Source organism: Balaenoptera acutorostrata, chromosome 11 (genome assembly GCF_949987535.1).
Source record: "Balaenoptera acutorostrata chromosome 11, mBalAcu1.1, whole genome shotgun sequence".
NCBI lineage: Eukaryota > Metazoa > Chordata > Mammalia > Artiodactyla > Balaenopteridae > Balaenoptera > Balaenoptera acutorostrata.
Genome location: NC_080074.1, coordinates 91,814,811 through 91,833,679, shown reverse-complemented (window position 1 = coordinate 91,833,679; position 18,869 = coordinate 91,814,811). Strand labels below are relative to the sequence as shown.

Sequence of the window (18,869 nt, the reverse complement as noted above, 5' to 3'; positions counted from 1 at the left end):
AATGTGGAAGCAACCTAAGTGTCCATCAAAAGATGAATGAATAAAGAAAATGTTGTATAGACCCACAATGGAATATTATTCATCCATAAAAAGAAGAAAATCTTGTCATTAGTGACATCATGGATGGATGGACCTTAAGGGCATTATGCTTAGTGAAATAAGTCAGGCAGAGAAAGACAAATACCACTAGATTTCACTTGTATGTGGAATCTAGACAAAATGAAACCAAATTCATAGATACAGAGAACAGATTGGTGATGGCCAGAGGTCGGGGGAGGTGTGAAATGGGTAAAGGTGGTCAAAAAGTATAATCTATCAGTTATAAAATACATAAGTCATGAGGATATAGTGTACAGCAGGCTGACTATAGTTAACAATACTGTGTTGTGTATTTGAAAGTTGGTGAGAGTAGATCTTAAAAGTACTCGTCATAAGAAAAAAAATTTGGAACTCTGTGTGGTGATGGATGTAAACTAGACTTCATAGTCAAATCATTATGTTGTACACCTGAAACTAATATAATGTTCTATTAATATTATGTTATTTTCATGTTCTATTAATTATATTAAAGTTAATTATAAACTTCATTTTAAAAGTACTAATATACTTTTAAGGACTGAAATATAAAATATCTAATATTTAAAGTCTTGCTTGAGGGACTCAAGAAAAGAATGGAGATGATGGGAGGAATGGTTGGTGAACTGGAAGATAGATCAAGGGAAATGATCCAATTTAAAGAACGTGGAGAAAAAAGATTGGAAAAAAAGAATAGAATTTTAGGGGTCTGTGGGAAAATACCCAAAGATCTAACATTAGGTCACATTTGTTTTCTGGACTCCCAGGACAGAAGAAAGAGATAGGGGCAGAAAAATATTTGAAGAAATAATGACCAAAAACTTCCAAAGTTTAGTGAAGGACATAAATTTATAAATTTAAGTAACTTAGTGAGTACCAAAAGGAAAAACTCAAAGTAAAGCATGAATTTATATATTGTTCTCAAACTGCTAAAAACCAAGGACAAAGAAAAAATAGTGAAACAGCTAGAGAAAAATACTTGGCATATAGGAGAACAATAAAACAATGTAGGCAAGAAAAAATTGAAGTGAGAAGACAGTGGAACATCATTAAAGTGTTGAAAGAAAAGAATTGTCAACTTAGAATTCTATAGCCAGGGAATATACCATTCAGCAACAAAAGAAAAATACATATTCCAATGAAGGAAAGCAACAAGAATTTCATACCCTGGATTTGCAGAGTGAGTTTTCCCAAAAGAAGAACCTGACATTCAGTCTATTGTTTTCAGCTTTGTTAGATATAGTTCATCCTTCCAGCCCCTCATAACTCAGTCCTGATGATCTGTTCCAGCATATTGGCCATAACACTCAGATTATAAACACCTGTACATCATATATCTATATCTTTATTTAAATCATGATAAAACTGTTTAGTTGGACAGGATCAAGACAAATATTTGAGGTATATGGGTAAAAAACTCATATTTTACCTCTAAATTACTAGTTTCTGCTTTTTGTAATCCATCTTTTTCCCATACTATCAAATTTAATATCATAAAGCTAATCTTCCAGTATTTCATCTGTTCTTCACAATTCCTCAGCAATCTCTAACAAAACATATTCTGTCTCTTATCTGTACAATTTTCTCAGCACTTGCGGATAGAGGCTAAGGGTTAGGAAATTTGCAATCATTTAGAGTGGTTCAGTGCAATTGTAAAAAAAACGAAAAAGAAAAAGAAAAAAGAAAAAAATTTTAATTACCAGTTAACTTACAAACAGTTCTTCAGGATTTGCTATTGAGTAGACTGTGAAAAATAAATGAGGTTTAATGCCTTACTTGTTACATGTTATTAAGAAATGGAAAAACTTTTCAAACAAGACATTTCAGTGATAAATTCTGGAGCCATAATTAGAATTCTGGACTTTTAGAAGCAATTCAATCTGTATGTATTGAGTCAGAAAAGGAATTCTATCTACTAGACTGTGACTTCCGTTTGGTTGTTAACTACATCAAGTTGAGGATTAAAATTTAAATATATATATATACATATATATATATATAAAACATCAGATGATCATGCCAAAGAATTTGTTATTTCTTTGAAAGCAGAAACTATTTTGATCACTTTTCTGTGTCCTCTCCCAGACCATCCAAAGTGCTAGACACATGGCAGTTTGATTTTTGAGCTGATTTTTTAAAAAAATTATTGGAAATCACCTATTGATGATAAAAGTTCTATTAAAGGCTTAAATTGGTGTGAAATGAAGCAGACCATCCTAATTGAATTCATGAATATCTTAAATCATCCCATTCTATACGAATTAACACACAGAAAGATTGGAAAGACCATTCCACCATTTCTTTAACTGAAGCATACAGCAAACCACATATCAGAAACACTTTTATTGTACTTCCGTACTTTTGTTGTATATTGTCATTTTATAAAAAGACCCTCTTCATGATGGCTAACCTCAGTTTCAGAACTGAAATTTGGCAGGCACATAGATGAGGAAAATGCTTTTTTATTATGTTGTTTTGTTTCTGGCATAGACCTCAGGTTTTGATAGTCCCATCATATTTTAATCATTGTCGGTTGAGTTCTTCCAAAGCCTATATTATCCTATGATTGGAAACATTTAAGTTAAAAAAAACTTGATGGAAAATTCTCATAAATTATTCATAAAAAAGATAACCTATTAAATACAATTAAACTTTGAATTAATCTACAGACGTTTCCAAAGTGTCTGATATTTTTAAACCATGTACCTTCATCACGTTCCTGATAAAATTTGATCTAGAAGTGCTCTTAATTTGAATCTGACAGTTTCCTTTGCATTCTTTGTAGAGAGTCTGTATAGGGTAGTGGTTAAGAGCATAGGCTTTATAGGAAAACCTCTTAAATAAAATAAAGACAATACTGCCTCAAGGATTATTTTAAGAGAGTGCTTTAAATAAATTAAATATTCAGTATGTGGTAGCTATTATTACTATGTATGAAAAAATAAATATATTTCTCATATACTCATATGAAAATACCAAAGAGTTGCTGGCATACCCTACAATGTGAGATAGTTTTATTTACTTTACAAACAACTTATATTCTGCTTTGTCTTTATACCAACATGTTACTGCTTACTTTTTTTTTCTCAATTTTGATAAATTAACCATATTTTCAAGATACTTTCATTCATTGATCATAAAAAAAAAAGTAGCATTGAAAACCATTTGAAATGCTGTGTGCAATCTGAGGCAAGAAATGAAGGCAGAAAATTGGTATATTTAATTATTAACAATATTATTTAGACGTCAACATTGTGAATATTTACTAATATACATAATTTTAATGTTTATAACCTAAAATAATAATCTAGCTAAGAATCCCCTATATTTCATTCTTCAGTTAAGAGAGAAGTCTCTTCCACCAGTGAATGCTAAGAATATCCTAAGGCTTTTCAACTAGAGGGACCTCTCTTTAAACAAACAAAACAAATGAAAAAATTTTTGATTTCTCAGATGTCATTAAAGTCCTTTTGCTATCTGATAAATTTAAGAAATACAAAATAATTTTTAAAACTACTATAAATGCAGTAGTGTTTTTAAATTATAAAATTGTATGAACAAAAGCACCTACGGATATGTGAAAAAAATAGTATAGTAGTAAACATGTATGAGACATATTTATTTCCTCTGCAGGGAGTGCTTGGTGCTTGGTGGGTCCAGCTCCCTGCCTCCACACAAAGGTCCCCATAAGGCACTCCTCCAATTTAATTGAATGTACCTCTTTCTGTTTCTTCCATGTACTCCACAAAGCAGGACATGGAGGGGAAAACTTATAGGAGGTTGACAGAGGGCATAGGAATGAAGCACAAAAATATGACTTTAGTTCACACTTCACCGTATATTAAACCCCCAAGAAATTGTCAGGTCATCATTAACTCCTAGAAGGAGATTTAAATAACCCACTGTGCTTATTGTTAAGGAGATTTTTAATGAGTTAGTGGGAGAAGTCTGGAGAGGTGGAGAGGACTATCACAGAAGAGTAAACACAGTCTCAGGAAGAGGACAGCAATTACAGATCAAGTCTCCAGGTGGAAGAAATGGTGACCAAGGATTCGTTCTGAGAAGGAGTACAAGTAATTATGTTACAAATTCAGTCTAGCTCCAGTTGGAGAAAAAATGAGTAAGAAAAGGTAGTAAGCATCTAATTGTGTAACATGATCTGAGAGGTGAGATAAAGTCAAAGTTTTCGAAGTGGAGCATTAAGATATTGGACATAACAAACAGAACTTAACACATATATTCCTGATGCAATGATGTGCTTGAGAAGATCAGCTCTAGCAGAGAGATGCCTTCAAACAGCTTAGAGTTCAGGGTAAACACTGAGAACAGACTTTGGAAATAGACCCCAAGATACATCTTTTTTACCCTGCAGTGGGCTTTTTATTGTTTGGTCACAATAAGAAATATTGCAATAGGTAAGAGAAATTACTTAAATCTTAGGAAGTTAGGAAGACTTCTGGTTTTTATATTGCATTATAAATGATGATTCAGCAAATACGAAGTACTTTCAAAGAGCTAGGCACTATGAATATATAGCTCATTTAATCAGTCATTTGATAACTGTTTATTGAGTATTCACCATATGCCAAGTACTGTGTTAGGGACAGGACTCCTATAAAAGAAAAAAATGCTGTGAGGAAGACATAGCTATGAAAAAAAAGAAACGAATAAGGTAAAGGAAAGCCCAATCTCAAGTGAGGATTTAAAATTTTTAATTGGAGATTCAGAAACATACTGAAAGCTTAGGAAGAAAGAAATGAGGGTGGGGTTAAGGTAGTAGAGTACAGTAACCAATGGAGCAAAACCCAAAGCAAAAAAGGGGGGAGGGGAGGTATGGAACAACAAGACATGAATTTTCCTTTTAAATAATTTCTCATCTCATAAGGAAGCTAACACATATAAAACCATTTTTAAACATAGAAAATGATAAGCATTTTAACAGGAAATCTAGAATATATAAAATTCTGAGTTAGTCTGAGCAAAAAAAATCAAATTTGGATGACTTCACATCATCTGAGCACAGTAAAAATATTAGCCAGAATTCTAAAAAAAAGTGGTAATGCTGCTTGACTTCAATCCACCATGAATAAAAACATCCTCTGGGTGACACAAGGAAACTTCTCATTGTTTAGATTGAGCCTCAGACTAAGAACTGTGTAACCCCAAGCCTTATGACTCTTCAAGTCTAAGTGTTAAGTCTTTGTGAAGGTCTAAAACACAACCAGAGTAAAAAGTCTGAGGTAAGATGGACAAGTAGGAGCTATTTAATCATTTTAAAATAAAATTTAATTCACATAAACATAAGGGCAAACAGTAAAATGAGAAGTACTGATGAAAAGACACCTAGTGATCTCTTTAATAAATTAGATGAGATCTTTAAGGAGCAGGGTACAGTGCCAGTAAGAAGAGGAAAAAAAATGTTGATAAGACAGCTGCTATAGGGGGAGAAAGGATTCTCTTAAAAAGAAATCCATGTCTGCATTTACAGCCGCGGAGGACAGACTAAGTGAGCTGCTCAGATCGAATGTATCCCTGACTTAAATTGTTCTATTATTCTGAAAACAACAGGATATTCAAGGATCTTGTCAGACACTAATTGGAAACAGAAGCCCAAACCTTTAATTGCTAAATGCTTGGTGAAGGGTGGTATACAAAATACTTTTTCCCTTCTGTGATTGGGAGTTTATACCGCAGTGGAGACTCCTTGAATGTTTTGAGAAGGAAAGTGACAGGATCAAAGCTGCTTTACAGGGCTTCCCTGGTGGCGCAGTGGTTGAGAATCTGCCTGCCAATGCAGGCGACACGGGTTCGAGCCCTGGCCTGGGAGGATCCCATATGCCGCGGAGCAACTAGGCCCGTGAGCCACAACTACTGAGCCTGCGCGTCTGGAGCCTGTGCTCTGCAACAAGAGAGGCCGCGATAATGAGAGGCCCGCACACCGCGATGAAGAGTGGCCCCCGCTTGCCGCAACTAGAGAAAGCCCTCGCACAGAAACGAAGACCCAACACAGCCAAAAATAAATAAATAAATAAATTTATTTAAAAAAAAAAATAGCTGCTTTACAGGAAGGTTAAATGCAACAGTGATATACAGGATGAATGATGGAATGAAGTGGGAAGACTGGGGCATAAAAAAGTAATTAAAATCTAATTATAAGTTAGGAAATAAAGATCTGTGGTGGCAGATGAGCTAGGGCAAAAAGGGAGGATGTTGATCTTGGTACATACTTGGATTTGAAAATCAATGATAAGGAAGACACTGGAGAAATGAAATTGTATCATTTAATGCAATTTTAAGAAGTTGAAAAAATCTGTTTTGGAGTGGTGAGGAAAGGTAGAAGATAGATTTTGGTTAGAGTATAAGGTACCTGTAGAACTCTTTACAGGTCACTAGGCTGGGATCCTAAGGATGAATTACAGATTCTTATTTGGGAGTCATCAGTGGTTCTCAACTGGGGTCAGTTTTGCTCCCCAGGGGACATTTAGCAATGGCTGGGGACTTTTCTGGTGTCACAACTGGGAGGATGGTGCTATTGCTGTCTGGTAGGTAGAGGTCAGTAATGCTGTTAAACATCCTCAATGCACAGAACAGCCCCCTACAACAAAGAATCATTTGGCCCCAAATGCCACTAGTGCCAAGATTGAGAAACCCTGCTCATAAATGTCATAGTACATTAGGCATATCTTGTCCAATCAATGCATGTAGTATATTCTTGTTCAATTTATAGAAAATAAAAATAGTAACAAGCATTTATTGAATCTTACTCTATTTCAGGCACTATACTCACATTACATGGTTTATTTTATTTGATTTTTTGAATGCTTTCAGACAGATATCACCTTTATCCTCATGTAACAGGTTAGGAAACTGATCCACAGAAAAGTTATCTACCAAAAGCCACATAGCTGGGAAATTTGGAGGCCCAGATTGCAACCAAAGAGTCCGTTTCCAGAACCATGATTCTAACCACTAAGATGAAACATACAATGATTATAGGTATGGTATCCTCAAGCCCAGTGCCCAATGGTAGAAAAGAGAGACAGTTACACAGAGCAAAAACACTTTTCTCCCTTCATTTTTCTCACACACACACACACACAAATCAACTCTCAAATATTAATAGCAATGTTTTTTTCTGTGTCACAGAAAATTCCATTGTGCCATTGATACATTTCAGAGCTCCTCCTGCGGGAGGGTTTCGTGTGGCACAGGGATACCCTGAGCACCATCTAAAGCAGCAGGTTTGACAATCTTAGCGTTTTGACATGTGGGTGTGTCCAGATGTATTTTATCTAATTTGCAAATAATAATAAAGAGCCAGATTTTCCTAATGACATAATTTTTACCATGTAAATTAGAATGGAATAAAAGTTGGTCCTATAATAATATATGTCACATTTTCTTACTTTCCAGTATGCTTTTTTGAATGCCAAAGAAAGATGTAAAATTAAAGCTAACAACGTTGGGGATGGCACTGGATGTTTACATGTGAATGGCGCTGTGATTCAGAATATAAAAATATTTGTTGGAAATTACTGATTTAATAGTTAGAATGTATTCTCCAAGAGAACTATTTAGTTCCTCAATTGTGACTTTCAAATCTCCACTTAAATATAAATTACGCAAGCATTTCTCATTTTATCAAACTAGATATGCATAGTTTTTTAGTACAATTTGTTCTCCATTTGGTCACAAAGATAGAACCCATTTCTCTGAAGTACAGTGGTTTCCAAATTTTTAAAACAGAGTACTCATTCTTCAAATTTATTAAGAAGTAAAAATATCCATAAGAAAAAAGTGGAAAAGGAAGAGAGACATTCTGAAACCAGGATGGGGGAGCCAGGGGTGTTAGGATAAACTAGAGAGAGGGGGTCCAGAGATCTACTCATTTGACATCATTGATCTACCCATCAGGCAGCAACTTAGGCAACGTTGGGACCTCCACAGGACACAATTTTAAAAGGATTATCCAATATATTTTAGGATAATTTAGATAATAAAATTATTATAACTCTTAAAGTCTTATAAGTATATTAAACTTGTAGGTCTAATTGATATTTTTCTATTTGAAAATGTGATATTATATAATATGCATTTACATATCATTAAATGCTACATCTTATGTGCTAAACTTGAATTATTTCTTTTCAAGTGGTGTACAGTCTCCTGAGGCACTCAGTTCCTGGCTCTGCCTGTGGGTTATATTCATCTCTTGACCATTTCTGTCAAAAATGCAAATTTAGCTAGTGGGAACATGCTATAAAGCACAGGAAGCTTAGCTCGGTGCTCTGTGATGACCTAGATGGGTGGAAGGGAGGTCCAAGAGGGAGGGGATATAGGTATACATATAGCTGATTCACTTCATTGTACAGCAGAAACTAACACAACATTGTAAAGCAATTATACTCCAATAAAAAAATGCAAATTTAGTTTTTACTATAAAAAGCTAAAGCCAATCACATTTAATGGACTTTTAAATGTAGTTCTCTGACACAACACTTAATTTAAGATGGACAGTTTTACTCTTTTAAACTGTATTTTGGGATTATTTTTGAGCAATGATGTATTTCTTTTGATTGTTCTCTTATTTTCTGATAAACAGTGACTGTAATAAATCTTGATCCTGCCTTTGGTCTAGATAAATTTAGTAGCTGTGTACTTGTTTTCTTTAATAGTGATGCACATTAATATTTATAACCATTTTCCTTTGCAGCATCTCCCAGATGGCTCCACGCCCAGTGCACATGTTGAATTTTATCTTTTACCGTATCCCAGTGAAGTTCGGAGGAGGAAAACAAAATCTGTTCCAAAATGTACCGACCCCACTTACAATGAAATTGTAAGTATGAGTCAACTCTTGTCCAGTCGTTTTGTATTTTTCTTACCATTTTTCAGCTTGACCAAATATGGAAAATTTACAGTAATTGGCAGCATTATTCCATACAGGGAAGACATTTCCCAAAATAGCCACTGTCTGCCGATCACTGTTCTTGATGCTATAGGAACTGGAAAATACAGATACTGCTTTCAAAGTGCTTATGAACTAATTTTCAAATTGTGGCTAGCCTCCATCAAGAGCCCAAGACTTTACAGCATTTGTTTCACCTACTAACATTATCCCTGACTCCACCTCATTTTCTCTAACAAGTTTTTCTTTACCTGGTTTTCCTTACCTAATAACTTTATCATAGTCTAACCTGTGTATAGCAATAAACTTTATAATCTCTTTTGAAACACTGAAAAAAATAAAGAAGTACAAAGTACAAATTATATTGAAGTTAATTTGTATTTTATATAGCTCTCTAATTCATCTGTAGTATATGATTTGAACATCTGATCTCCTAATTCTTTCTAAGGCAAACCCTACATTTATTCTCTTGATTCCATCCTTTCCCATCTCCTCTGTACCTTGCTCACTTAATTATTTGCTCACCTTTTCTTAAGGCTATCTCATCCACTGGATCCTCAACTCAGAAATCTTAAAAAAAACAAAACAAAATAAACCCTTCAAGTCAGCCTTTCTAAAGCATCCAAATTTTCTTTCCCTCGCTATCACCTCCAAACTTTTTCAAAATTAACACATTTCCTGCTCTCGGTTCATCACTTCCTTCTCACCCTTTAATCCTCTGCAATGTGGATTCTGACCTTGACTGATGCTGTTTTATTCAAATGGCATCAAAAGACTCCTAATTGCTCAATCCAATGAGCCATCAGGCTCTCCTCTCCGGAACAGTTAGACGGCAGCACTGTTAACTGCTTCCTCTTTCTTTACACCTCCCTTTTGCTTCTTAAGTTCTACCTTTTCTCTTTTTTTAATCAACATAATTAATTTTTATTGGAGTATAGTTGCGTTACAATGTTGTGTTAGCTTCTGCTGTACAGCAAAGTGAATCAGCTATAGGTATTACATATATCCCCTCTTTTTTGGATTTCTTTCCCATTTAGGTCACCACAGAGCATTTAGTAGAGTTCCCTGTGTTATACAGTAGGTTCTCATTAGTTATCTATTTTATACATAGTAGTGTATACGTGTCAGTCCCAATCTCCCAGTTCATCCCACCTGTCCTTACCCCCCTTGCTGTCCATAAGTTTGTTATCTACATCAGTGTCTCTATTTCTGTTTTGCAAATAAGTTCATCTGTACCATTTTTCTAGATTCCACATATAAACAATATTATACAGTATTTGTTTTTCTCTTTCTGACTTACTTCATTGAGTTCTACCTTTTCTTAATTCCCTTCTATCTTCTCTAACCACTCTCTCATTTTCCTTCATTGCCATTCTTCCTCTGAAAATATTTATTTGCTGGAGTTCCATGACCTACCCGCATCTCTTGATATATACACTCAAAAGCATCTTATGTATCTACAAATTTTCATTTGTTGATAAATTTTCATTTATCACTTGTAGGTTGCATCTGAATTTATTCCTCAAACCCTGGCTTCTCTCCCAAGCTTTAAACCTGTACTTCTACCTGATTATTAAAGAGCCCCTTTAGGATGCCTCCTACGCACTTTTAAACCAGGTTCCTCCTCTGTTTGCCATCTCCTTGGAAGAAACTTTCTAATGACATCACCCTCTCCCTCACTCACAAGTCCAGTTAATCCCCAAGTTTTGTCAGTTCTACTTGTGCAGCCACCTGCCTCTTCAATCCATCTTCTCCTCTGTGTCCCATCGCTACTTCTGTGTTTGAAGGCCTTGCAACTTTCGCTAATATAATAGCCTCCTATCAGCCTCCTATCTTGTGTTTTTCAATTAAATCATTCAAATTTCTATCTAAGGTGTCAAAAACTACTCATATTTATTATTCTACTACTTAACTTTTTTCAAATGTTCCTTACTGCCTACTGAATAATATCCAAAATCCCAAGTGTGGCATTCACAGCCTTTCAAATTTGACTCAGTAATTTTCCTGAGTTGTCTCTGGACCAATATCATCCTTATATACTTTTTCAAAAAAATTTTTGTTTTGAGGTAATTGTAGATTCACAAGCAGTTGGAAGAAATAATATATAGAGAATTCAAATACCCTTTAACCACTTTCCTGCAATGGTAACACTTTGCCTGACTGCTGACAATATCACTACCAGGAAATTGACATTGATATGATCCACTGACCTTATTCTGTTTTCTCCAGTTTTATATGTGTTCTTATGTATATGTGTGCATGTTTAGTTCTGTGCATCTATGTCACGTGTGTAGGTTTGTGTGATCACCCCCACAGTCAAGGTACAGAACATTACATCACAGTGATTCCTGATGCTACCCTATTATAGCCGCAGACACTCTTCTCCCTCTAACGCCCCATCCCCAAACCCTGGCAACTATTAATCTATTCTCTATCTCTATAACCTTGTCATTTCAAATGTTATGTAAATGGAATCATACAGTTTGTTACATTTTCACTTACCATAGTTCCCTAGAGATCCATCCAAGTAGCTGCATGTATCAATAGTTTGCTCATTTTCACTGCTAAGTAGTAGTCATGGCATGGAGGTATGACAGTTTCTTTAACTGTTTACCAATTTAAGGACATCTGGGTTATTTCTGGCTTGGGGCTATTGCACACAAAGCTGCTGTGCACATTGATATATAGGTTTTTGTGTAAACATAAGCAAACGCTCAAGATGTAATTACTGGGGTATATGGTATATGGTAATGCCATACATAGTTTTTCAAGAGACTGTCAAACTCCTTTTCTATACCATTTTACACTCCCACCAGCAATGTTTGTGCCAATTTCTCTACATCTTTGCCAGTATTTAGTGTTATCACTATATTTAATTTTAGTTCTTTTGAAAGGTATAGAGTGATAGCTCATTGTGGTTTTAATTTGCATTTATCTAGTAGCTAATGATGCTGAATTTTTTTCATGTGCTTATTTACCATCTGCATACCCTCTTTCATGAAATGTCTCTTTGTGTCTTTGTTCATTTTCTAATTAGATAGTTTGCATTTTTACTCATTTTTACTGTTGACTTTTGAGATTCTTTATATACTATGGATAATAGTCCTTTGTCAGATGTGTGGTTTGCAAATATTTTCTCCCAGTCTGTAGTTTGACTTTTCCTCCTTTTCTCAGGGTTTTTCACAGAGTAAAAATTTTCAATTTTGATGAGACCCAGTTTATCAATTTTTTTTCTTTTGTAGACTGCATATTTGGTGGCAAGTCTAAGAACTCTTCACCTAGCACTAAGTTCTAAAGATTTCCTCCTATATTTTTTCTAAATGTTTTATAGTTTTACATTTTACATCTGAGTCCATTATTCATTTTTAGTTGATTTTTGAAGAAAGTGTGAGGTTTAGGTTGAGGTTCACTTTTTTTGCCTATGAATGCCAGTTATTTCAGCGCCATTTACTGAAAAAGCAATTCTTCCTATGTTAAATGTCTTTTGCACCTTTGACAACAATAAGTAAGGAACATTTGTTTGCTCATGCCCTTCCATTGCCCCATACTTAGTCATATTCTCAAGTCACATCAGACAGCTTGTCATTCCCTGAATAATCCCTATGACCTCTGTGATAGAGCTCATGTAGCTGTTCACCCTCCTGCCCTTCTCTGCCAACTTTGAGGTTTACCTCAAATATGGACTCTGTGAACCAGTCTCTCTTCCCTGTCTCTTACACCACATTTACCATCTCTTATTTATTCCTACACAGACTTTTTTCTTCTAGTACATTGAAAACTTCTTGAGGACAAGGCAAATGTCTTATCTTTCTTAGTATCTTTGAAACTTAGCTACTTCTAAAAAGATTTGTGGAATTAAATATTTGGGATACTTTTATAAGTGACACTTTATGTGTACTGTATAAAATGTAAAACTAAAAAACATTTATATATATTCAAATAATAGATACTTTAGTAAGGAAATATATTTTGACATTTTATTATTTGTCATGATGTCAACAGCTAAAGGTATACACCTCCCAACTATATATCCCTAGTTTCCATACGTTCTGGGTATAAGACCCCTTACATGAATATCAAGAAACTTCTCAGACTGCATGCTGTACTTCAGCATTTGTATCTAAGGAAACACATAATGATGAAAAGCCACTAACAATCCAGGAGTTTAAATAAATTTGTGTTTTATTTATCTCAAGCTACATGTACTATAAAAACCAGTAGTAAATGCACATGTGTGGAGATTATTTTATGATGCTTGCTGTGTCCATAACTTGTCTCACGGCTTGCAATAATTCTGAGTCCTCACACATTCATGGCCCATTGATTAGAAATCACTGCAATACTTTTCTCCATCAGCCCATACTTGTAGCTTGGACACACACTGTTTATACATTGAACACATTTAAAATTGTTTCAAAAACAATAGTTCATAGTCTATGCGTAGCAAACTCCAATTTATACATAACCCAAATGAGAGGAAATGTGAATTAGTGTATGGATAAGTGACTAATAGTAATGATCATCATATAAACTAATTTGACAGGGAAGCTGGTTGAATTTAGAAAGCCATGAGAAGAAAAACACTAACAGTATTTTAATTTTTCTCCCATTATGCTGTGTATCAATATAAAAATCTTTATAAGAAATGCAAACAAAGTGCACCAGTTTTAACTGTGGTTTTACTTTCTCTCCCCCTCAGCTGTGATATAGACCCCCATCTCTGTGCCAAATCCCTCAATTATTTCTGTGCATTCTTAGCAACACCTTATACAGTCGTCCCTCATCCCTTTTTATCTGCAGGGAGATTGGTTCCAGGAGCCGCGAGGATACCAAAATTCATGGGTGCCCAAGTGCTTTATATAAAATGGCATAATATTTGCATATAACCTATACACATCCTCCCATATACTTTAAATCATCTCTAGATTACTCACAATACTTGATACAATGTAAATGCTATGTAAATAGTTGCTGGAAATTCAACTTTTCCTTTTTGGAACTTTCTGGAATTTTTTCCCTGAATATTTTTGATTTGTGGTTGACTGAATCCATGGATGCAGAACCCATGGCTACAGAGGGCCAACTGTATGTGCTTTCTAAGGAGCCCAGTAAGTTATCACATGGCACCTACCTTGTTTTTAACTTCTCCCCCTGCTTTGCTTCCTGTGTACTGCTACATCAGCCACTCTGGGATTTCTCAAACTGCCACAGCCAGGCAATGGTCTGGGAAGTGGGAGAGAACAACCTCACTCCCCTTCTTATATAAATCTCTTAGAGGAATACAAAGTGAATATTACATCGCGTCACCTTAAAAAGCTTTTCATGAAAATAGTCCGTTCAATTGTTATTCATAACCCTCTTTCTCCCTAATATTCTGAGAGAGGCTGGGTCAGGACCACTGCCAAGTGTCCCTTTAGTATCCACCCTGCAGATACTAAAGCTCTGATACAGGGCCAAACTTGTCACCTTGACACTTCCCAGAGTGATTCCCAATAGGATTGCCAGCAGTCTTCCTAAGAACCCCTCTCACATGCAAATCCCTGTGGTAGACATGACTGGTCTCAGGATGGGGCAGGGCTGATGGTCGGAGCGCTGCTGGAATTGCCCTACAGCCTTTAATAAGCACAGCTGGGATTCTGACTCCAGTGCCATTGCTCTTTCTACTCTACGACCTTTGGCATCTGGTTAAGAACCATTATTTTTTTAATGATTCATTAGAAATACAGATTCTATTTTAAAACAGAATTATATTGTTATAGTCAATGTATGTTGTACATTGTATTCCTTCCTTTTTTTCTATTGAAGTATATCCAGTTTACAATGTTCTGCGAATCTCTGCTGTACAGCAAAGTGACTCAGTTATACACATATAGACATTCTTTTTTTTATATTCTTTTCCATTATGGTTTATCACAGGATATTGAATATAGTTCCCTGTACTATACAATAGGACCTTATTGTTTAACCATTCTATATATAATAGTTTACATTGTATTTCTTTCTTAGATATTATCCTACTTAATTAAATTACCCTAAACAGTGTTTTTCTACTTGATGTGACAATTTCAAACCTACAAATTCAATGTTTGTCAGAAGGCAATGAAGACTTGACACATGCCTATGGGTAAAAAGTATTATAAAGTGAAATTAAAAGAGCTGTGCATTTTTGGTTCTGTTTATGTTAAGGCACAATACATATTAAATCATTTGGTGAAAAGACTCAAAGAATATAATCATCTGTGTACTTCTTTAGCATTACCCACTAATTATTCATTGCATTGGAAGAAAAAAGCGCTTATTTTTTTAAACAACGTTATGGATGCAGTAAAGCAATTAGAACATATATATATATATATCTTCTATAATGTACAATGATTACATGTTTATAAAACCTCAGTCACTTTCAAGAAAATAGCTTTTGCATAATGAAGCACAGGGGAAAAAATCCATAAAGTAATATAAACTTTGGAGTTCAAATGTTTGTATTTTAACCAGGGAGGCAATTAATTCCTGTCATTTATTAAAGAATTTCAGCTTGTTAAATACCTGGGAGACTCAATTTTGTGTACAACTGTTATCTCCAGTCAGGGAAGGCAAAATACCAAGAAACAACTGTTCTTTTTTTGCGTATTTGATGGATCTTTTTCAGCTGTAATTCATTAGTGTTTACTATGTATCAGGCTTTGTAATAAGGCTTATATTTATTATCTCATTTTATTCTTTCTCACAATGCCAGAAGGTAAATATTATTATCACCATATTCGAATGAGAAAACACATTCAGATGGCCCCCAACTTAGGATGGCTCAACCCGAAATTTTTTTTACTTTACGATGGTGCAAAAGAGATATACATTCAGTAGAAACCATACTTCAAATTTTGAATTTTGCTCTTTTCCCAGGTTATCGATATGTGGTAGGATACTCTTTCCTGATGCCGAGCCACAGCTCCCAGTCAGCCATGCAATCACGAGAGTAAACAGCCAATACGCTTACAACCATTTGGTACCCAGACAACCATTCCGTTTTTCACTTTCAGTACAGTATCCAATAAATTACATGAGACATTCTGAGCACGTTTAAGGTAGTTAGGCTAAGCTATGATGTTTGGTGGGTTAGGTATATTAAATGCATTTTCGGCTACAATATTTTCAATTTACCATAGGTTTATCAGGATGTAAGCCCATTGTAAATGGAGGAAGAACTGGAGTTGACAACAGATTTATATAAATATGAATCATTGATACTGATATGTTTCTTAGAAAGTTACATCTTTAGCACTAATTTATATGATTCACAGAGTTCTTAAGCCAGACTTTTCCAAAGGCCTAATGCTTAGAATTATTCCATTTTTCTTCACACACACTAACACTTCGAGGGCCCTTTCATCTATTTTCTCTGTAAAATAGGAGATGAGTTCATCTGCTGAACGTGTTGTGGGGAGGAAAATGGAGGATAATTTAGACAGTTCAAAATAACCACTGTAGAGAAAAGGAAAGGAGCTTACTCTGAAGTCCTGGGAAGATAAGCATTCAGGAGACAAGAGTGGTTCACGGGGTCCACGTTGAGCATCCCTTTGCGATGAAAGATGAATTACATTGGTAGGCTTTTGAAATGTTTAAGGCAGCCCTTAAAATCCTTTACTATCCAGGGGAACTCAATAAATTAAATGGAATAATTTGAATCAGCTGTCCTAAGAAACTTAAAAGGTAATCTCCTTTCTGGAATGGGAGCAGGATTCTAGAAGAGTTGGTAGCCAGGAGATGTCACATGAAGCAGAGTAGACTGGATTAGCATATTATATTGTATCTCATTCCCTTGACTGGATTATTATTTACTTGATAAGTAAATCATTGTTCAGAGCAGCTAACAGATTGATCTTGAATGGAATTTCATTGATAAATTAATGGGTTCATAAATGGTAGGCAAATGCGGTACGATGGGCTAGAAATTGCATCCTTACACACCGAGCAGGCCTCCCAGTGGATTCCAAGGCCTTTCCTCTCAAGTTGTTTCCTCTGATTCCTTTTTGCATATATAGAGAACGCTTCTTTCTATCTTGTAGTTTAGCTGTAAAAAGCAAGCATGTTTGTATCATCATATGAAACTCCTCCAAATGTGTTATAAGGAGTTTCCTTGGCAACCATATTGGGTCTATACACAGCTCTCCCCTCCTCTGATGTATAACTAATTTCTTGATAGTACTACACTTTTAAAGCTTCTTTACCACTGCAGGCACCCAGTGGTAATGCCTGTGACTTACTTCTTGGATATTATAAAACACACAGTTGAACAGCTCTCTTTTTTAAAAATAGTTACATGACTAGTAAGTGAAAAAGAGAAAAACACAAAACTATACACACAACATAATTACAGCTCAGATTCTTAAAAAGTAATTATATATAGAAAACAAAAAACGCATCAAAGTGTTAACTGTACTTATCTCCTAATGGTAGAAATAGAAATCTTTCCTTTCTTTTTTATTCTTTTTTTTGTTTCATCCCCATATTTTATTTAATGAGCATATATTTTCATAACTAAAAATTAAACAATTTTAAATAAATTAAAGTAACCATAGAGTGACTGCTTCACATGTAGAAGGAAATACTGTACTACATTAAATTAACACAAGGAAATCATGGAGATTGGTCTGCTTTCCTCATTAGCCTTCAACAAAGAAAGATAGTGTTCAAGGTCCCATGTTGCACAATAAATCCAAGGACAGTTGAAAGGTGACAGGTATTTAAATTTATTCCTAGAGGATGATTTACAGTCTTATTAAATTTGGGATAGACAATTTTTAATGGAATCAGAGTAAATTCTAAGCTTCTTAGAGAAATATTCTGTCATTAAAACTCCTTTATGTTAGCAGAACCTTTAGCTCTTCAGAATTAGAGTTAGAAATGAAAGATTCTAACATTAACCTGTCCATTCCAAGGTACAAGATATCAGCGTGCAAATATTTTTGTTAAAAGCAGTATTTTTTAAAAGATGCATTTAAGCGTATCTGATTTATATTCTCATTATTCTCTCCCTTTTTAGGTAGTATATGATGAAGTCACAGAGCTCCAAGGACATGTCTTAATGCTTATTGTAAAGAGCAAAACCACCTTTGTAGGAGCAATTAATATCCAACTCTGTAGTGTCCCACTCAAGGAAGAAAAATGGTATCCACTAGGAAACAGTATAATTTAAGCATTGCTGTGAACATACGCGTTCATTACTCGTATTTTTTTCACTTTGGGGCCTCTCTACCACAAGATCAGGACATTTTTGTTATCAAAGATAGCATGGTGGGGACTTCCCTGGTGGCGCAGTGGTTAAGAATCCACCTGCCAATGCAGGGGACACAGGTTTGATCCGTGGTCCGGGAAGATCCCATATGCCGCGGAGCAACTAAACCCACGTGCCACAGTTACTGGAGCCCGTGCTCCTCAAAGAGAAGCCACCGCAATGAGAAACCCACGCACCACAACGAAGAATAGACCCCGCTTGCAGCAACTAGAGAAAGCCCTCTCGCAGCAACGAAGACCCAGCACAGCCAAAAATAAATAAATTAAAGGAAAAAAAAAAAAGGTAGCATGATGGTGTACTAAGGACACAAAGAAAATAAATCAGAATCAGTCTTTTATAGTTATTTATTCTCTACCTGTGTTTCATTGTTTTCTTAGAACCTTTTTTCCAATTGATTGTGTAACATTCAATGTATAAAATTTAAAAAAGGACATTTAATGTGTCTTTTAAATCAAACATGCGTTCACATTTTATGTGCCTACAGTTAAAAGCAATACTTTAAATGTATTTTCCAAAAAAAGACAAGCAAATAAATAAATCTCATCAATTACTTCAAGACCTAAGTATATCTGTAACAAATGTTTAAAATTTGAA

General features: G+C 35.0%; 1 protein-coding gene across 1 annotated transcript in view; it reads left to right on the top strand.

Annotated features, from left to right (window-relative positions):
- The window catches only part of PIK3C2G (phosphatidylinositol-4-phosphate 3-kinase catalytic subunit type 2 gamma), a 361,656-nt gene extending 342,787 nt beyond the window's left edge, over positions 1 to 18,869 (top strand). The window contains exons 31-32 of the mRNA XM_007194812.2: positions 8,789 to 8,914; positions 18,024 to 18,869. Coding sequence (XP_007194874.2) covers positions 8,789 to 8,914; positions 18,024 to 18,176 — 279 coding nt within the window. The 3' untranslated portion in view covers positions 18,177 to 18,869. The remainder of the gene's footprint in view (positions 1 to 8,788; positions 8,915 to 18,023) is intronic.